This window comes from Physella acuta, unplaced genomic scaffold (genome assembly GCF_028476545.2).
Source record: "Physella acuta isolate Inbredline_101_S28 unplaced genomic scaffold, ASM2847654v3 ptg002003l, whole genome shotgun sequence".
NCBI lineage: Eukaryota > Metazoa > Mollusca > Gastropoda > Physidae > Physella > Physella acuta.
This window is the reverse complement of record NW_026733508.1, coordinates 78,753-96,108: the sequence shown is the minus strand read 5'-3', so window position 1 is coordinate 96,108 and position 17,356 is coordinate 78,753. Positions and strand designations below refer to the sequence as shown.

The window sequence follows — 17,356 nt, the reverse complement described above, 5'->3', positions numbered from 1 at the left end:
GCGTTTAATAAAATGCCAAGAAAGTTATGCACAAAAGTAGAATAAATTGACTGGTCAAAAAGATATATTTACCAAAATTTCTTCTCTTAAGGCAAACTCTTCATCCACTGGCCACGCCAGCCACGTGTGGTAGTTGCGGCTAATCTGTGATTCCCACAGTCTAGAAAGTATGCCCTAAAAATAGATGAACATTACATCAAGCCATATCTAACTTTCACAATTCCTCAAAAAGGTATACATGTGTATAAAATTATTGTGTAAATTTCATGAAGATGCAAGCTATAGTGGAGCACTTACACAGTGAGAGCTGGGTGTAACCACATTGGGTGTGTGGGATAAGACATAGCCCATGCAGGCAGCTGTTGATGATTTGCTGACAAGCTGAAGGCAGTCTGATGAAATCTGGGCTCCCATCAATGATTTTACATCCAAAGTGAACTGTGTCAGGAGGGACATGTGTTCAAACAAGGGCCATAATGTCACAAACTTAAATGGCTTGATTCTATCAGCTTGATCAGCTAGAGTTATTGTTCTTTGAACAGGTTCACTATTCTGTTTGGCGCCAGTTTGGAGAGAAATTCCACTCTGTGACAGTACTGAGACTACAACTTGCAGTGCTGGTATAGAAAATAGTTTTGTTTCAACATGCTAATAAAAAATTTAACATATGAGTCAATTATTTAATTCTTCATTTATTTTTTTTAAATTAAAAAATATGTTATTGTATTTATAATTTTAACGAATTTTCAAGTCCAATATAAATAAAATCGTTAATAAAATTTGACAATGCACAATGCATTTGATACTGTTTAAAAGTAAAAATCAATAACATTGAAAACTTTACCTGCTTCAACATGTGTTAAGTCCCCTTGCTCTACACTTGTGATTATCTCCCATACCTGGCTAGTCACAGCTGATGCAGTCAGCACTCTGACCTTTTTCTGCAGGACCTCCAGTGAATCAGTCTGGTTTAGGTTTAAAGCCCAGACAACTTTGTTCAACAGCATGCACAGCTCAGCTTCTTTCCTGTCCACAAAAGGTTTTGGGTGGCCAAAGGATGACCAGAATTTGGAGAACTGTTTGGCAGAGTGGTCTCCTCCTCCTAGATGTCTTTTCAGTTCTTGAACGACCATGTCTAGTTTGGGGTTTTCACTGGGGAGAATCAGAAAATATAATGAAAATATCATTGATCTGGTGTTTAAATGAATGATACACATTAATAAATTCACTGAAATTTAAACAAAAATTAAGAGGCTAAAAAAGCTTTTTCATGCTTTAATTAGAATTCTTTTAGTGAACTTTAAGAGATCACAACTTTTTATTGTCATAGTTTTTTGTTTATAATGTGATTAGACCAGTGGTTCTTAACCTGTATTTGATCGAAACCCAAGAGGTTTGGTCCCTCAGCCTTAGGGGTTCAGCAGAGGTCAAGACACACCCAATGCATATGATTTACAATCAAATTTCATCAGTACTGATTATAGAGCTATTAAGAAGGGTTATGTGAATGCTCATATGAAACTGGTTGAGTTCGGTACCTCCAAAAAGGTTAAAAAACCACTGCCTCAGACACATGAATTCAGCGTAATCTGAGCCAGTTTCAAAAGAACAAAATGTAGGCAGTCAATATTTAATTGAAGAAGACCGGATTGTTTCAACTCTGTGAAAATTGAACTACCCTGTGTACATTTTTATTACTTTTATCAAAGCATAAATCGTGAGTAAAAAAAAACAAGCAATAAAACTGATGAGCAATGCAAATTTCTCCTACTTGTGATTCCCTTCCGTCAAGAAGCTTAGTTTCTCCCCAGTCCACTGCCAGTGTAGAGCCAAATGGGCAGTGTAGATGTCCTTGTGAATATCTGGCCATGACAGTGTTGTGTCTGCTAGCCTTACAAGCCACAACAGGTTAAATGGTGTCTAGAAAAAATAGGTGTTTTATTTTTATTGTTTAAAGCAATGACATTTGTTTTTAAAGTTTTAATTACAATTTTGTGCCGACTGATTAGATGAATAAAGATTAAATATATCAGATGAATACTCTGTTAATGGGCTTGTATTATTCATATGTATTTTGTTGGACAAATTAAAACTAAATGTGAGACAACCTACCTTATATAGATCTAAAAAGATGTTTTCTCCCAAACTCCCAATCAGCTGAGGGAGCAGCTCAGTGACCTCAGATAAAAATATGGACACAAGTCCCAGAAGCTGTGGGGATGGTTTCTTTTTACCTGATCAACAGATAGATCTCACTAGAGGGTGGCGATAGTGTGTAATTTCAAAACAATAAGAAATTATTAGAAGACAGTGTGAATATTATTTTAAACAATGAGATAATATAGTTCAAAACAATAAGAAATTATTAGAAGACAGTGTGAATATTATTTGTAACAACAAGATTAAGGGTTTTTTGTTAACAGAGAAAGAATGCAAAAATTGCCATGCCTTATATTTGATTCTATCTCTAATATGATTGAATTTCATAAGTAGTCTCCCTTTTAACAGTACTGATGTAATGTTGTTCCACACAAGTACATTTAGTAAAAAAAAAACTAATCACCATTAACTTGTTTCTTGACCAGCCCTCACATAAATCTTTTTTTTTGTCTTTAATTTACTCGGTATATTTTACTGCTTGCCTAGAGTTTAATCAAATGTACAGGGACAGGTTTTAGCACACAATTTAATCTTGAGTGTGTAGGACTAATACGGCTGAGATTTAGGTTCAGCTCACAATACGGAAAGAAGAAAAAAAAAAGTTTAGAGAAGAAAACAACAACATGAAAGAACATTTCTTCTGGGAAACGTTCAAATCTATCCTCGTGTGTAGCAACGATGAACGTGTATCTTGGAATTTCTCTAGTTTCAGTCTAAATAATAAAAACAACGCTGGATATGAAAGCTAAACAAACAGGGCGAGAATGAACTTGATACATCTTTAGGCCTGTGCTTGCGTGAGAACATGCCCGTGTACATATATCGTATTCCCGGAGAAACAAAGTCCTCGCCCTCCCTCCCACGTGTATATTTATGTGTACACATGTCATGCTAGACCAAACTACATCAATGGGGTTAAAAAAAATGTAAAAAATATTTGAGATGTTATCAAAACGAAGTGCCTCTGTGCAAACGATTACTTCCCGCCAATCCGAGTAAGTCAACAGAGAGCTCAAGCCACTATGTCAGTATAACCGGTGTCCCTAAACTTTGACGGAGTCAACTCCCCTTATCCGGCCGATGGTGCTGGAATCGATTTTCTACAGGCGGACACCGGCTGTAGATTACAGACAACCATTCATTCACGAGGTAGGGAAGATCTACTCAAATCGGGTGTGAAATTACACTTATTTAGTTTCACAAGAAAGTTTAAACCTGTTTTGGACGGGAAAACGCTATTGACCAATGAGACGGACTATGTTTACTTCCCGTCCTACAGTTTTGCTGAATATAGTAGTGACAAATTGTGCCCATATAAGCACTGATGCATTAAAAAAACTAACCTGCTATACATTTAACAATAACTTTGTGCAAAAATGTGCAAAGAAGAGATTTAAAACTAGATCTGAGACACTGCATTCGTATAACAGCGAAGGAATATAACATTGGAGCTACCAACGATCTGATGGAGTAATTATACAGGAAAACTTAGCTTGCTACCCTGTTTTCAAGAGAGCAAGATAGTTTTTCACACAGGAGGCTAAGGGTGTAATTAAAAGTACCATGTTAGTGGAAGGAACATTGAGTATTAACTTGGAGGAGGACACTAGAATGGATTACCAATTAGGAGAAAGCTCGCTTAAAGGTGATATGGATGTGTAACCCTCACTCAGTGGGGATGCTTTTACCCACTGAAGTGTTGTGGTTAAGACGGGCTGACCCTGAGATTTAGGACACACTCAAAGCGACGCTGTTGTCCACTAATTGACTTTATTCAACAGTACATCGAGGCATGACGGCGATGTAGAACAACAGTAGTACGACGATTAGAGATGAATAATGAAACAAAACAAAAAGAAGAAAAACCGTAGCCCTAAAACAAACGTAAACAAAAAGTTACATCAATGATAATACCACGTGTAGGCTACAAACATACACGGGTGCAATAAAATATGTTGCGGCCAGTACACAGTACTGCCAACAAGTACCAATAAGTATTCTAACAATAAACATAATTTATATAACCACATTACCTTCATTAGGTCTACATTGTTATGTCTATGTCTACCTCTAGGTACCGTCACCCACCGTGTCTACAGACAGCAGCCTTGGGTCTCTGACACGGCTAGGCACGAACTACCCATAATCTCATGTCACATGACATGGGACACAGGTAAAATCGCTCATATCAGAGCATGCAAAACAACTACATCAACCGTTCAGTTGCGGTCCCACAGGGGCCGCAACCCAATGAATTAAAACGTTATTCTTAATCCCCTTGGTTGGTAACCATATGTGTTACAGATGTATAGTTCTTGCAGGCGCATATATATCAAAGATGAGCCTAACAATGTAACTGTACTAAGAAAAAGTTTATAAATTCTCAAAACAATCGGTGAAAGGACTTGAGAAAATACGCAAAAAAGATTGTTTGAATACCAAGAAACACGATAATATAGAAATCGTATGACCCTTTGCTAATGCATCATGGATAAATGGAGTTTTGAAACGGTTAAAAATTTGACAGTCCTAAGACCTTAGGAGGACGCCGCGAGTGGGAATTTATGAGCAGTAATTGGTTGGGGTCAAGTTATCGGCAGCTCCGGCAGGGAGATGAGCCCCAATTTGGAGCAATCTTCTGATTTGTGACGCCGTGAAATCACATCAGGTCCCAGCTGAGGGTAAAGGGGGGTGGGGGTGCTGGCTTTAATGAACAAACCACTCCGTTATTCTGACAAGCAAAATACATTTTCATCTCTCAGGGCAGCAAGAAATTCTCCGGCCATCACTCTGTCCCTCTTTTCTCTCTCTCTCTCTCTCTCTCTCTCTCTCTCTCTCTCTTTCTCTCTCTTATTCAGTACATCTCTTGCAAGATTGCATGCATGAATGAACTGATACATTGTTTACTTGTTTACACGCAATACTATATCACCAAATTTTATATTAAAAAATAGTTGAACAAAATTTCTTCAACAAAACTTTTTTTAAATTTCATTTTAAAAATTCGGACTAAGCTCATCAAACTCAAGTATTTGAAAAAAACAAATTCAATAAAATCAGACATATTCAAACATCAAGTGTGTTTAGTAAAGAAACACACGACTATTTTTTCCCAAAAGAAGTGCCAGCACACAGACGCCTAACAAACATGTAGAGAATAAGAAAGCGTCAGAAAGACGGCAATCTCCAGCAGCAATGCAGGGCACACTTCGCCTTTTATTTGCTCCTTCATTTACGGTTTCCGGGTTTAGAGCGAGATGGCCTCTTAGGGCAAACTGGGCAGGACAGGAACGATGTTTGCTTTTATTTATCTGGGGTCGACCGTTATTCCCTCCACCAGTTCATAGCAATCGGTCAAAACAGTAGGGGGTGTGTATACAAGACAGAAGGTTAGATTTTCCAAAAAAAATTATTTTCGGACGAATGCTGGGAAATCGAAAGAGATCAGTCAGTGATATTAATTCTGTTTTTCAAGTTTTTATAAGGCCAGCAGGAGGATTGGGAAAATATGATGTTATCTTTTTGAGTTGTCTCCGCTCATGTGAGAAATGCATTCCCCTCGAGGGAATTGGACTGCACAGAATGTAAAACAAGGCAACATGATATACGGGGCTGGGATCAGGGACACGGGGTCCTGGTCAGTTAACTGCCGGAATCCCAGCTTGGTAATGGAGGACGGCAGCGAAAGACAATATCAAGGGTTTAAAGGGTTTTGTAGCATGCACATACTAGTAGATAACTTTCATCTTGAAGGTCGCTTGTGTTTCAATTCGCTTTAATTTTTTTGCATCTTACTTGAAACAGTGTCGACACAGACAAAAACAACCGACCAACGTGGAAAAATGCCCAAGGCAATTACTGCTTGTTTTACTGGATCTTGTCCAATTAAGTCCCACCAAAAAGTTAACCACCGACACCCAAAAAAGATTCCGAAACGAGGATATGAAAATTGTACTTTTGAGGGTTAATTTGGGACCTGGCTTTAATAATTTGCATGAAAAGGTCTGTATTTCGGTACCTTTAACTGTAGCCCCAACCTTAACCCGTATTGTTGTGTGCGTGCATTAAATTGGAACTGGCAAAAAGTGGCGGGGCTTACATTTTCGCGCGCGCACTTTTTGCATTAGTGGCGGGGCTTATATGGACAAGACCCGTCTCACCTATAGCTGTATTCGATACTGTACTATGGGGAAAAAACTCGGGCCTCTAAGATTGAGGACATACCACATCGCTTAGGTGTATTTCAAACCTTAGCGACTTAGAGCACAGAAGCTAAACACGACAGGATAATTTATATATATATATATATAGGGGTCATCCATAAATGACGTCACGCTTTTTTTGACGATTTTTACCTCCCCCCCTCCCCTCCATCACACTTCGTCACAAAAAGCCAGACCCCCCCCCCTAAAATGACGTCACACCTCAACCTACAACCCCCCTCAAAATTGCAGTTGAATTTTTTTTAAACATTGATATTTTTCCAAAATCTTGTCTTAACTATTACAATTTATTAAAACAGTTATCTAAAACGCGAAATAACGTCTAAAATTCGTTTTCTAACATTGCTTTTTTATAATGCAAAAATGTGACGTCGCAACATCTGACCCCCCCCCCCCCCCCCTCTCCCCCTCATCACACATCGTCACAAAATTACGGACCCCCCCTCCCCCCTACGAGTGTGACGTCATTTATGGATGACCCCATATATATATATATATATATATATATATATATATATATATATATATATATATATATATATATATATATATATAATGGATATATTCGCTCTTTGCCAATTACATTTAAATTCTACATCCAAGGAAGTGCGCATCAATAGGCTAATGAAGCTGGAATAAACGCACCTGGTGGAATTAAATCATTAATATTAATAATAAAACAAATTAGTTACCATTATAAAAAAAAGATGTCGAGCTATGGTCGAATTTGTAAGTAGATGTGCCCCTAATGACCAAACCTTGTAAACTGTCATAAGGTGATGAATTACCCGCTAGTACTAAACCGCAATGAGCGTAAGCTACCACAGGAAGATAGGACGCTAGTGAGTCTAACTAATGCTGGTCGTGCCGTAGGTCGGCTCTGGTGATTCCTTAGAACTGTTTGAACATACTGCGTCAATGTATGAGGATAAATGGGGGCTAGACTGAGATCGATGCAGCCATATCTAGCAGAGCCTCACGGCCCACAATGCAAATACCGGCGAGAAGTGGCGAGAGTTGTTCAGATAAATGTCGCCGGTGAACAGGTCGAGAAGCCGGGGTTTTCTCCCTCAATAAAGCTCGTATTCTACTACACTACTAGTATTCTACTACACTGGTTATTCACATCAAATCCTAATAAATTAAATTCTACATTTTCCACTAAAGCTTAAAAATGTATCATCCTAAGACATTATGTATAGGAAATAGAGGTATACTAAATTCAAAAATGCAATCTTTCCACTAAGGCATATGTACATAATTTCTTTCAGGCAACTCTTCAGGGGACACTGCCACCCCTCCTCTCCGGAATACGTAAGCTGCACCCCCGGACGAAATACAAACTGTATAATTTATATAGAAAATACATATTTCAACCAAGATCCGCACCCCACCCCCGGAAAAAATGAAAGAAACACTGCTTATAAAATGTCTTACAGATAACATTTATGGGAAATAGCTGTAAATCTATGATGAACTACAGCTGTGAAGCATTCCTATTACATACGAGTGATTAAATTACTAACGTAATCCGGGGATTTAAATCGGGTTCACCATTAACGATACCAAACCTAGCCATTAACCTTAATCCTAAGTGTATAACATGGGTTTGATAGCAAAGCTACCTGTAATAGATAGTATGGGTCAAAGTTAAACTCCACTCAATACTGTCAACCGTAATGCTTAGTAATGTGAAATCTTTACCTTTTAGTGAATACTCATGTATTTACATTTAGCGATGTATGTGAAGACTATAATTATGGTAAGTAAATTTCAACATTAAGAATAGGAATTATCCAATTGTGTAAGTAAATGAAAAAAAAACAGTAGACAACTTAATTTTAGAAATGCGAACTTTTCACCAGTCCCGGGAATTCTATTAAATGGGTCTATGAAGCAGCTACTATTGTGCCATCTCAAGTAAGACTAATCCAGCCAGGGGCCAGTACTCCAGCCAGCGGTGACAATGATAGCAGAAAGAATGGGGTTTTCCACGATGGCAAGCCTGCATCGACTCTCTGATCAAAGGGAGTCTAATTGTAAGTTAGCCGATGGGAATCGACAAAAGTCTATTACTTTAATCATAGGCACAATATAAATTATTAAAAAAATAAAACGACTGGACTTGGTAGTACTTGACCAGGGCATCCAACAAGCATAGCCAGAATATGTACATCTCGTGTTTTTTTGGAAGGTAAAATACTTTCGTGGCCTTAATATTGTGCCACTGATTATAGGCTTCCGTATAACACTTAAAACGTTACAAAGAGGTTATTTAACGTGCTAAGTATATAAAGTTACTAACTGTTCATACAGTCACGAAATAAGCATCATTTGCAAGCATTTTTAAGTCTATAAATACCAAACAGATATTTATAACAAGTGTTCCTATTTCTATCCTTAAAAACGAGCAAGTTATCTTTCAATCTTTAAAAAATATCTTTGCTTGTTTAAAAACAAAAATAACACTTATAATGATTTTTTTTTTTTTAGTTTCGATGATCGACTGTTAAAATCGAAGACACAAAAATATCATTTCTGGAATAAAATTGAAAACTCTAGAAAGGCTTCTCTTTTATTTAAAAAAAAAAAACCCTGTACAAGTTGAAAGGAGCAGTTTGTCGAGCTAACAAAACGAGACAAGAGCGAGGCGATGTTTGTCGTGTCGTCTCCACCTCACACGTAACTCCCAGAAACAAACTTTTACTGTGACACTATCTGGACAGACTATGAAGATGGATGTGTTTTATAACCAGTAGGTCGGCAGACAGAAGACGCGTACATTTCTTCAAAGATTCCCCCCTCCCGTCATCTCACCACCATCTCATCCCCTCCCCCCAACTGCCGGCTGAAAGCAATACCATGCTGATACAGTGTGGCTCAATACTCTCGGGTATACAACCGCATTAAATTTGTATGCACGCTAGTAAAAACAACGAAAGATGAAGCAAAACAATTGCACTGAACAAGAAGTCGTGTAATTAAAAAGGGTTGCTTTAAAAGGCATGATTGTATACGTGATGTCAAACAACAATCTGACTGAGACATCAGAGATGTGTAAGGTGGACATGTGAGAATGATTTTTTTAATGAGATTACAAAGGCTTTTTTAATTACCCGTCATCATAATTAACATATACCACATAATCTTGAGGTTAAACACAGAGCTGACCGAAGCGATATTTACTACATGTTTGGGGTAGGTCTGAGAACGCATTTTTTAGCGCAATTTCCATTCTGGAGAATTGCGTTTATTAACCCGTCATTTCTGGATGTATGAATGTATGAATGAATGAATGGATGGATGGATGGATGGATGGATGGATGGATGTGTGTCCGCAGCTTTAAGTCGTATCTCCTCCTCAACGAAGCAATATCGATGACTAGTTCCAAAAGCAATTATGTTAAGCAAGTTATGAGGATGAACATAGGCCATAAAAATTCCGGGTTTCTTTCATGGATTTCCCGGAAAAGCCAAACAACCTCGAAAAAAAGCAGTTTTTGGCCCATATCTCGGCAACCAGACCACTTAGCGACTTGAAACATGTACCAATCGATTCCTGCCATAATTTAGAACAATATTGCCGAAGAAAGTTTTCAAAAATATCCTTTCGTTCGGTCACAAAAAATTTTTTGAATTAATTAAAATTTGGACCGAATTAGTAGGCATATTTATCCAACCACACCACACGCGTCATCACGTTCAATAGCTGCGCCATCACGTTCAATGGCTGCGTCATCACGTTCAGTAGGCGCGCAATGGTTTTTAGTCATGTAACTCTATTGTAAATAAAACATGTAAAATACTGAAAAAAAAATTAATAAAAAACGTTTTAATAACTAACCAATGGTTTTACTAACCCTGCTCTTGATTTACGCTACGACAGAGCTATTTTTAGATAACATAAGGAAATTGCGCTTAAATGTCACTAGACTTTTTAATTAACTTGTTGTATTTAAATCTTCACAAAACAAACAGCGAACAACTAAACTCTAAGCCGCTCCTGAGATCAAGTAACAAGTATTTATCATCTAACGTTCAGTAGCAAAGTTTCAAGGGTTTTGGGAATAACCCGATTCTCTAGGTGGGGGGGGGGGGGGGGGGGGGGCTGGGGGAAAACCCATTCATCAGGGCTGGAGGAGGGTATAAACCAATGGAGTCGTGTGTTTAACGAGACTGATTTGCACCAAGTTGCCTTTTGTGAAATTGCCGTCTATGGCCATTTATGTGGTTTAGGGTTACACAAGGGACAAACGCTTTACATAATGTCACCGGCAGGTTGGTGGGACTTAAATTAGATACGTCGCTAGAGCAATGATAGAACAATGGGAAAGGTGGGAAGCTACATGGTTAAACCAAACAGGAATAAAGTAGGAACAAGGCAACGTTACAGAAGAAAATATGAAGAAAAAATATCTTGAATTAACAAGAACAACTAAAATGAATGTCAAACAAATAATATAAGGAAACCCGTTTTGAAATAAGGATTAAATAAGTTCTTACATAATAAATACCCAACACAAATATGAAAATCAATGTGAGGACAAATATCACTAACACAGCGTGCACGTTAAGACTATGATTGAAGCCACAACATGACGTGATGTCTTGTAGCCAATATATTACAGGCTGCTAATAGAAGCCGGAAATGGCCTAGACTGAAAATAGAACTGAAAATATATACAGCTTCAATACAGCGGAAGGGCTAGTAAACACATGAAAAATATTAACGTTGCTATAGTGACAAGCAGGAAAACAAAAACGTGAGAACCCTTGACCCAGATATCCCAGCTGTGTGTAAGACGATACCAATATCGTAATAGCTTCCAGCGGGTCGGATAACATCTATAAGGTCAAAACTCAACTGCCGTCAGGCTTGGTTATAGACCCAAATCAAATTGGGAATGTAGAACGGAGAGGAAGACCGAGATACACTTTAAACGGATTTATTTTCAATCCTAGAGCCCACAGTTTTCTGCACAAAAGAATTTGGCAATCAGTGAATTACATAAATAGTGTAAGCCAATGACTAGAATGATTACACATAGAATTGTTGCTTATATTTATGTAAGCAAAAAATTTCCACCTGCCAGCAGTAATTTGATGTAATACAAAAACAGCAAAAACACTATCACAGCAGGGAAACATCAAAAGCATAACTAACCGAGCGTATTCTTCATATTTATTTAATTCAACTATGCTAACACAATATCAGTCCAGCCACGTATAACAACATAAAATACTACGTTCAAGTCAGTGCGGTTTTTTAACCAGTTAAAAATGCAAAGCATACAAATAAAGCTATGGATCTATATATATTTTTAACTAACAAAAAAAAAAGTATGATGGCTTTCCCTAAAAGTGAAACCAACTTAGACTTGACCGTAGGTCAAACCAGGCACATCAGTGACCGAAGAAAGTACTTTCTGCGAGAACTGGGACGTCATAGGCGGAAATAAATGTTTGTGCTGTTGGGGTGGGGGCAGAGGTGGAAGGGAGTTGATGATGAGATGTCGGATAGTGTGAGGGCCAAGCTGTAGCGCGTGCAATACCTAGCCAAAGAAGCGCGAGTTCAACTACTGTACAATCGAGGATTAAAACCAAAACCTCTCAAGAAAAAGTACCATAGTGACTGCTTGAACATACATAATATCCCATAAGGTGTACCTAAAAACCCAAGACGTCACATAATATCTACCCAGACACTAAAGACGTCACATAAGGCGTACCTAGAACTTCAAGACGTCCAATAATGAGTAGATACCCTAGACGAAACATAACGAGAACCCATGACATGGACGTCACGTGGTAGGTACCTAGACACACCAGACGCCACATAGCGTGGACATGGACATAGAAGACGTCCCTTAACGTGTACCTAGACACACTAAACTTCACATGCGTAAACACATATTCAACGTCACATGCGTACCTAAACACACATTCAATGCCCCATATGTACCTAGACACTAAACGTCCCAAGTGTACTTTAACACACAACACGTCCTATAACGTGTACTTCGACCCGAGACAAACACTTAGAAACCAAGACTAGAACCCAGGACCTACTATAATGAGTACCAACACTCCCAAGCCGTGACACAACACAGTCCTTCCAAGGCTTACAATAACTATACCTAGCTATATTCACGAAAAATAACACCGACATATACCATTAGCCCATCGACTTTTAAAAGTAGAAGACATATCAATATGAAGACCTGGCCGGGGGACGTCAGAAGGAGGCTTAGTTTGGCAGGCTGCAACCGATAATTCTCAGACACTGGGCAGACATCCGGGCACTTGGGAGGTCCGGGAGCAGAAATGGATTTCGTATTCGATTCGAGATCCCGCTCTAATTTTCTACAACAATGCTTTTGTCAAATAGCGTTCTCAAGGGGGCCCGAATAAAATTGTAAAAAGTGCACCTCCAAATCAGTTGGATGAGTTTTATAAGCCGATTTCAAATAAATGAATCCAGTCAGTTAAACAGCTGTGAAGGTTGATAATGAGATCAAATTAATTGGAAATGTGAAAAAAAATTAAATTCAGTTTTTTAAAGCAGCCTTCTATATAAAATTCGCTCCTAATGACGATTAATGCTTTTTACTTTTTTAAACGTAATTGGTATATTTTTATATAACCCGTTAAGTATCGGAAGTTCTAAATTAAGTTTTGTGAATAATTTTTTTTTTTTTCAAGAGCTTAAACGTCTCAAACATTTCAGAGGGCTTGCGTTTCTCTGTTTACGGGGTTGTTGGTAGAATTCAGTTACTTCCTATCCCTACCATGTAAAATGCAATGGTGCATGTTTAGATATTACTGTACCGCACAGCTTCTATAATTTTTAAACCTACCTTTCTATACACGAGATGTAAATGACCACTTGAAAAAATATTTTTTTTCCCATGTCGAAGAAAGGATGCACATAGCCATGCTTCTGACAATAAATCGATAGATTTTTTCAAGTTTTTTTAATCCATTGAAAATTATAAATTTCTAGGCAAGATGAGCGTACATAGAACTACCATAATTGGTAAATAGGATTGCACACCCCTGTTAAATCTGTTTTGATCACGCTAACTTTATAAATACAGCTTTTAATCATATATAACAAGTTGTATGATGATATATTCACGTTAAGTAACGAGTGTTTTATAATCAAACACGTTCCACATACAACTACGTTTTCTAATTACTTTAAAATCATCTATATATATATATATATATATATATATATATATATATATCATCTCATTTTCCACACCTCCTTTTCTGGAAGGTAAATACTTTCGTGGCTGCAATATTCTGTTTCTTATTACAGACTACCATGAAGCACCACTCAAAACTTCACAGAGATCGTCTTTTACGTGCAGACTTCTGAACTAAGTTACCAACTGCAACTGTTTTTACGGGCACAAAACGTATATTTTTGCTAGCATGATTTAATATTTCTTTCCAATCTATAAATAGAAAAAAAAATTAAATTTCTTTCCATTTTTTTAAACCGTAAAAGAAATCTACAATTTTGTTTTACAGTACGGGGATATCTTTGACAAGTTAATAAATAATTTGAAAAACAATGTTGTGACACCAAGCATAACATATTTATACAGTACTCTTCCTTATTCTCTGGGCTCTAACCAGCAAGCTAACAGATTCGCTTTGTTTCTAAAGAAATCATTCAACCACTGGCGACGATTTTACGTATTCAAATCTATGCGTGCTTAAACCTCCTATTTTGCGGGTGATTTTTTTTTCTTTTATGATGATACAGCAATTTTCTTTTACTTCGACGTTATAAAAAAAATAAAAACAAAAAACAAAACAAATGCATTAAGTGAAGAGACATTATGCAAGATTCGGCTCCGATAGTGCGCAGAGAAAGCGGTGTCATATCCCCGAACGCACACTACCCAACTACTCAATAACCAATCAATGGACGAGACGGGTCCACGTAAAAGGCGACGACTTCTACCCTCGAGGCCAATCGCTGGTAGACAGTTACACGAGGAGGTTGTGATATTTCATGTTTATTCGCATTCGGGACTGGCTACTTCAAGATCGTTAGGTAAATATCAACTTTTATGCGTTCTCGTCTAGCGGATGAAGTTCATTTACATGATAAATCGTTAATGCTGGTATGGACGGTTTCACGTGTCTATTGCGTGCAATAGCTGTAAGTGTATATCTGTAGGTAAACATTGTACAGATGTACAGACATAAACATATATATATACATGTTATATTCTACATTTATATATACATTTATATATACATTTATATACACATTTAGTATATACATTTATATATACATTTATATACACATTTATATACACATATATATATACACACATATATACACACATATATACACACACACACACTATATATATATATATATATATATATATATATATACATATACAAATATATATATATATAAACATTTATATACATGTATATAAATATATATAAAGAGAGAGGCATATATATATATATATATATATATATATATATATATATATATATATATATATACATATATATATATATATATATATATATATTGCCAATAACTACGTTATTAAGTACAAGTTTATTATTGTTACGCACACACTTTCACAAAAGAGTAAAGTGATTTTTTTTTAAAAATATTCACGTTTCAACTCTTTAGTTTAAAAAAATCTTGAAACAAAATAAAGTACAGTGTTCAGAAATACCCAAGGGGAAAAGTGTAGATATTTGGTTGTGAGAAGAAAATGAAGGCGGAAGCAGATTTAACCAGTGACCAAGGCGGGTCCTACTGCCGGCACGCCGGACATTCTACCTTGATTAAAAATTAGCGGGTCTCAATGCAAACCCACGTCCAGCAGGGGAGAATTACAAATTAGGGGAAACACACTGACCGCCCTCCTCTCTGCGTTCGGCTACTATTGAGGGCTAATCAAATTTAAGAAGACACCCCCCACTACCCCCTCATTCTCGCCCCTATGTCGTCTGTGGCTGTTTTAGACTGGTCATTGAATAAACGACAAGAATATTATCACGCCATAAACGAAAGGTGTTTGTTTTTTGTTAAGAAATTAAACCATTGAGTTGTATAGGAAAATGCTGTAAATACACTTGTGTTAAAGATGCTTTCTTTTTAAAAATAAATTTAAATCATTACCCGAAAATAGCTAAAACTGGTAATCTAGTTATAGTATTGTTTAAGTAAAGTACCCTTTAAGACCTGATGCCCGATGAGATAGATGAGGTCGAGTTCGTCTGTTTCTGTGATCTTGGTTTAGCAACTGCACAAACATCCCGTAGTACAATGCTTAAAACAAAAAGCCCCCCTACCCACACAGTCTCCCACCAAATCCACTGCTACCCCCCCCCCCACACACACACACACACAAACACACCCTCCCACAAAATTCACTGCTGAAAATTGACAACAGCCTGCTCACGTAAGATCTCTCACTGCCATTCCGTCTCACTAAAAAGTTGTGATAAAAAATACTTCAACTCAAATATCTCATTCTCTTTTCTCGGCCGGTGACTAAACTTTAAAAAAAAAATTTAAATTATTTGCAAGCTGTAACCATGGAAACAGGAGATTTCAATAATTTCTAATCTCAAAGTTTCACACCCGGGAACCAATCAGCGACGATCAATCCGAGATACAGACAGTAGTTTCCGCTTATAAAATGTTCGGGCGAACCTGGTGATGACATTGTTTCACGTCCTATTCAGCGGGGATTTCCTTCGTGGCGCAGCTCTTCGGCTGGGTGTGCTTTCGTTAATCTATTCATTTTTAGATGTTTAATGCGCATGATTCTTTAATATGAATCTAATTAGTTGGTTTAAAAAAGTATGTTGGTATAGGCTAGTGTTGGGTTAAGAGTTGGTTATTCTAAAAGTTTTTTTTTTAATGGTTATGTGCTATTGATTGGTGTATGTATTATAGTCTTAGAGAAACGGAAGAGGAAGCAGTGGGTGTGCTAAGAATATCAATTGGGTGTGTAAAGTAATTATATGTTTATTACATTTAAACATCAATAGTTATAATAAAAGAAAATATTAAAAAAATTTTAATACTAAACGACATAAATTCACAAATAAACACAGAGTTCTGATTAGACTGTAACGTTGCTTAAAATAGTCATTAACATGTGTTTAACATTTTCAGACTGAGTTCATTTATATTTTGAGAATCCTTGCACTAGAGGGTGCATTAATCTCAGCCCAAACACTGAAAGTATCCTCCACAAGTCACCACTCGTGGCGTGGACATCTGGCTCAGTGTTTGAGAATCCTTGCACTAGAGTTGACTAGAGGGTCGTGGTGCATTAATCTCAGCCCAAACACTGAAAGTATCCTCCACAAGTCACCACTCGTGGCGTGGACATCGGGCTCAGTGTTTGAGAATCCTTGCACTAGAGGGTGCATTAATCTCAGCCCAAACACTGAAAGTATCCTCCACAAGTCACCACACGTGGCGTGGACATCGGGCTCAGTGTTTGAGAATCCTTGCACTAGAGGGTCGTGGTGCATTAATCTCAGCCCAAACACTGAAAGTATCCTCCACAAGTCACCACTCGTGGCGTGGACATCGGGCTCAGTGTTTGAGAATCCTTGCACTAGAGGGTCGTGGTGCATTAATCTCAGCCCAAACACTGAAAGTATCCTCCACAAGTCACCACTCGTGGCGTGGACATCGGGCTCAGTGTTTGAGAATCCTTGCACTAGAGGGTTGTGGTGCATTAATCTCAGCCCAAACACTGAAAGTATCCTCCACAAGTCACCACTCGTGGCGTGGACATCGGGCTCAGTGTTTGAGAATCCTTGCACTAGAGGGTCGTGGTGCATTAATCTCAGCCCAAACACTGAAAGTATCCTCCACAAGTCACCACTCGTGGTGTGGACATCTGGCTCAGTGTTTGAGAATCCTTGCACTAGAGCAGGGGTCTCCAAACTTTTCAGTC

The 17,356-nt window shown here is 37.7% G+C and overlaps 1 protein-coding gene across 1 annotated transcript in view; it reads right to left on the bottom strand.

Annotated features, from left to right (window-relative positions):
- LOC131931669 (midasin) overlaps positions 1 to 17,356 on the bottom strand; it is a 91,710-nt gene that overhangs the window by 26,162 nt on the left and 48,192 nt on the right. The window contains exons 53-57 of the mRNA XM_059288499.1: positions 2,113 to 2,234; positions 1,772 to 1,920; positions 845 to 1,152; positions 298 to 617; positions 73 to 174 (exon numbers count right to left, since the gene is read on the bottom strand). Of these exons, the coding sequence (XP_059144482.1) occupies positions 73 to 174; positions 298 to 617; positions 845 to 1,152; positions 1,772 to 1,920; positions 2,113 to 2,234 (1,001 nt within the window). The remainder of the gene's footprint in view (positions 1 to 72; positions 175 to 297; positions 618 to 844; positions 1,153 to 1,771; positions 1,921 to 2,112; positions 2,235 to 17,356) is intronic.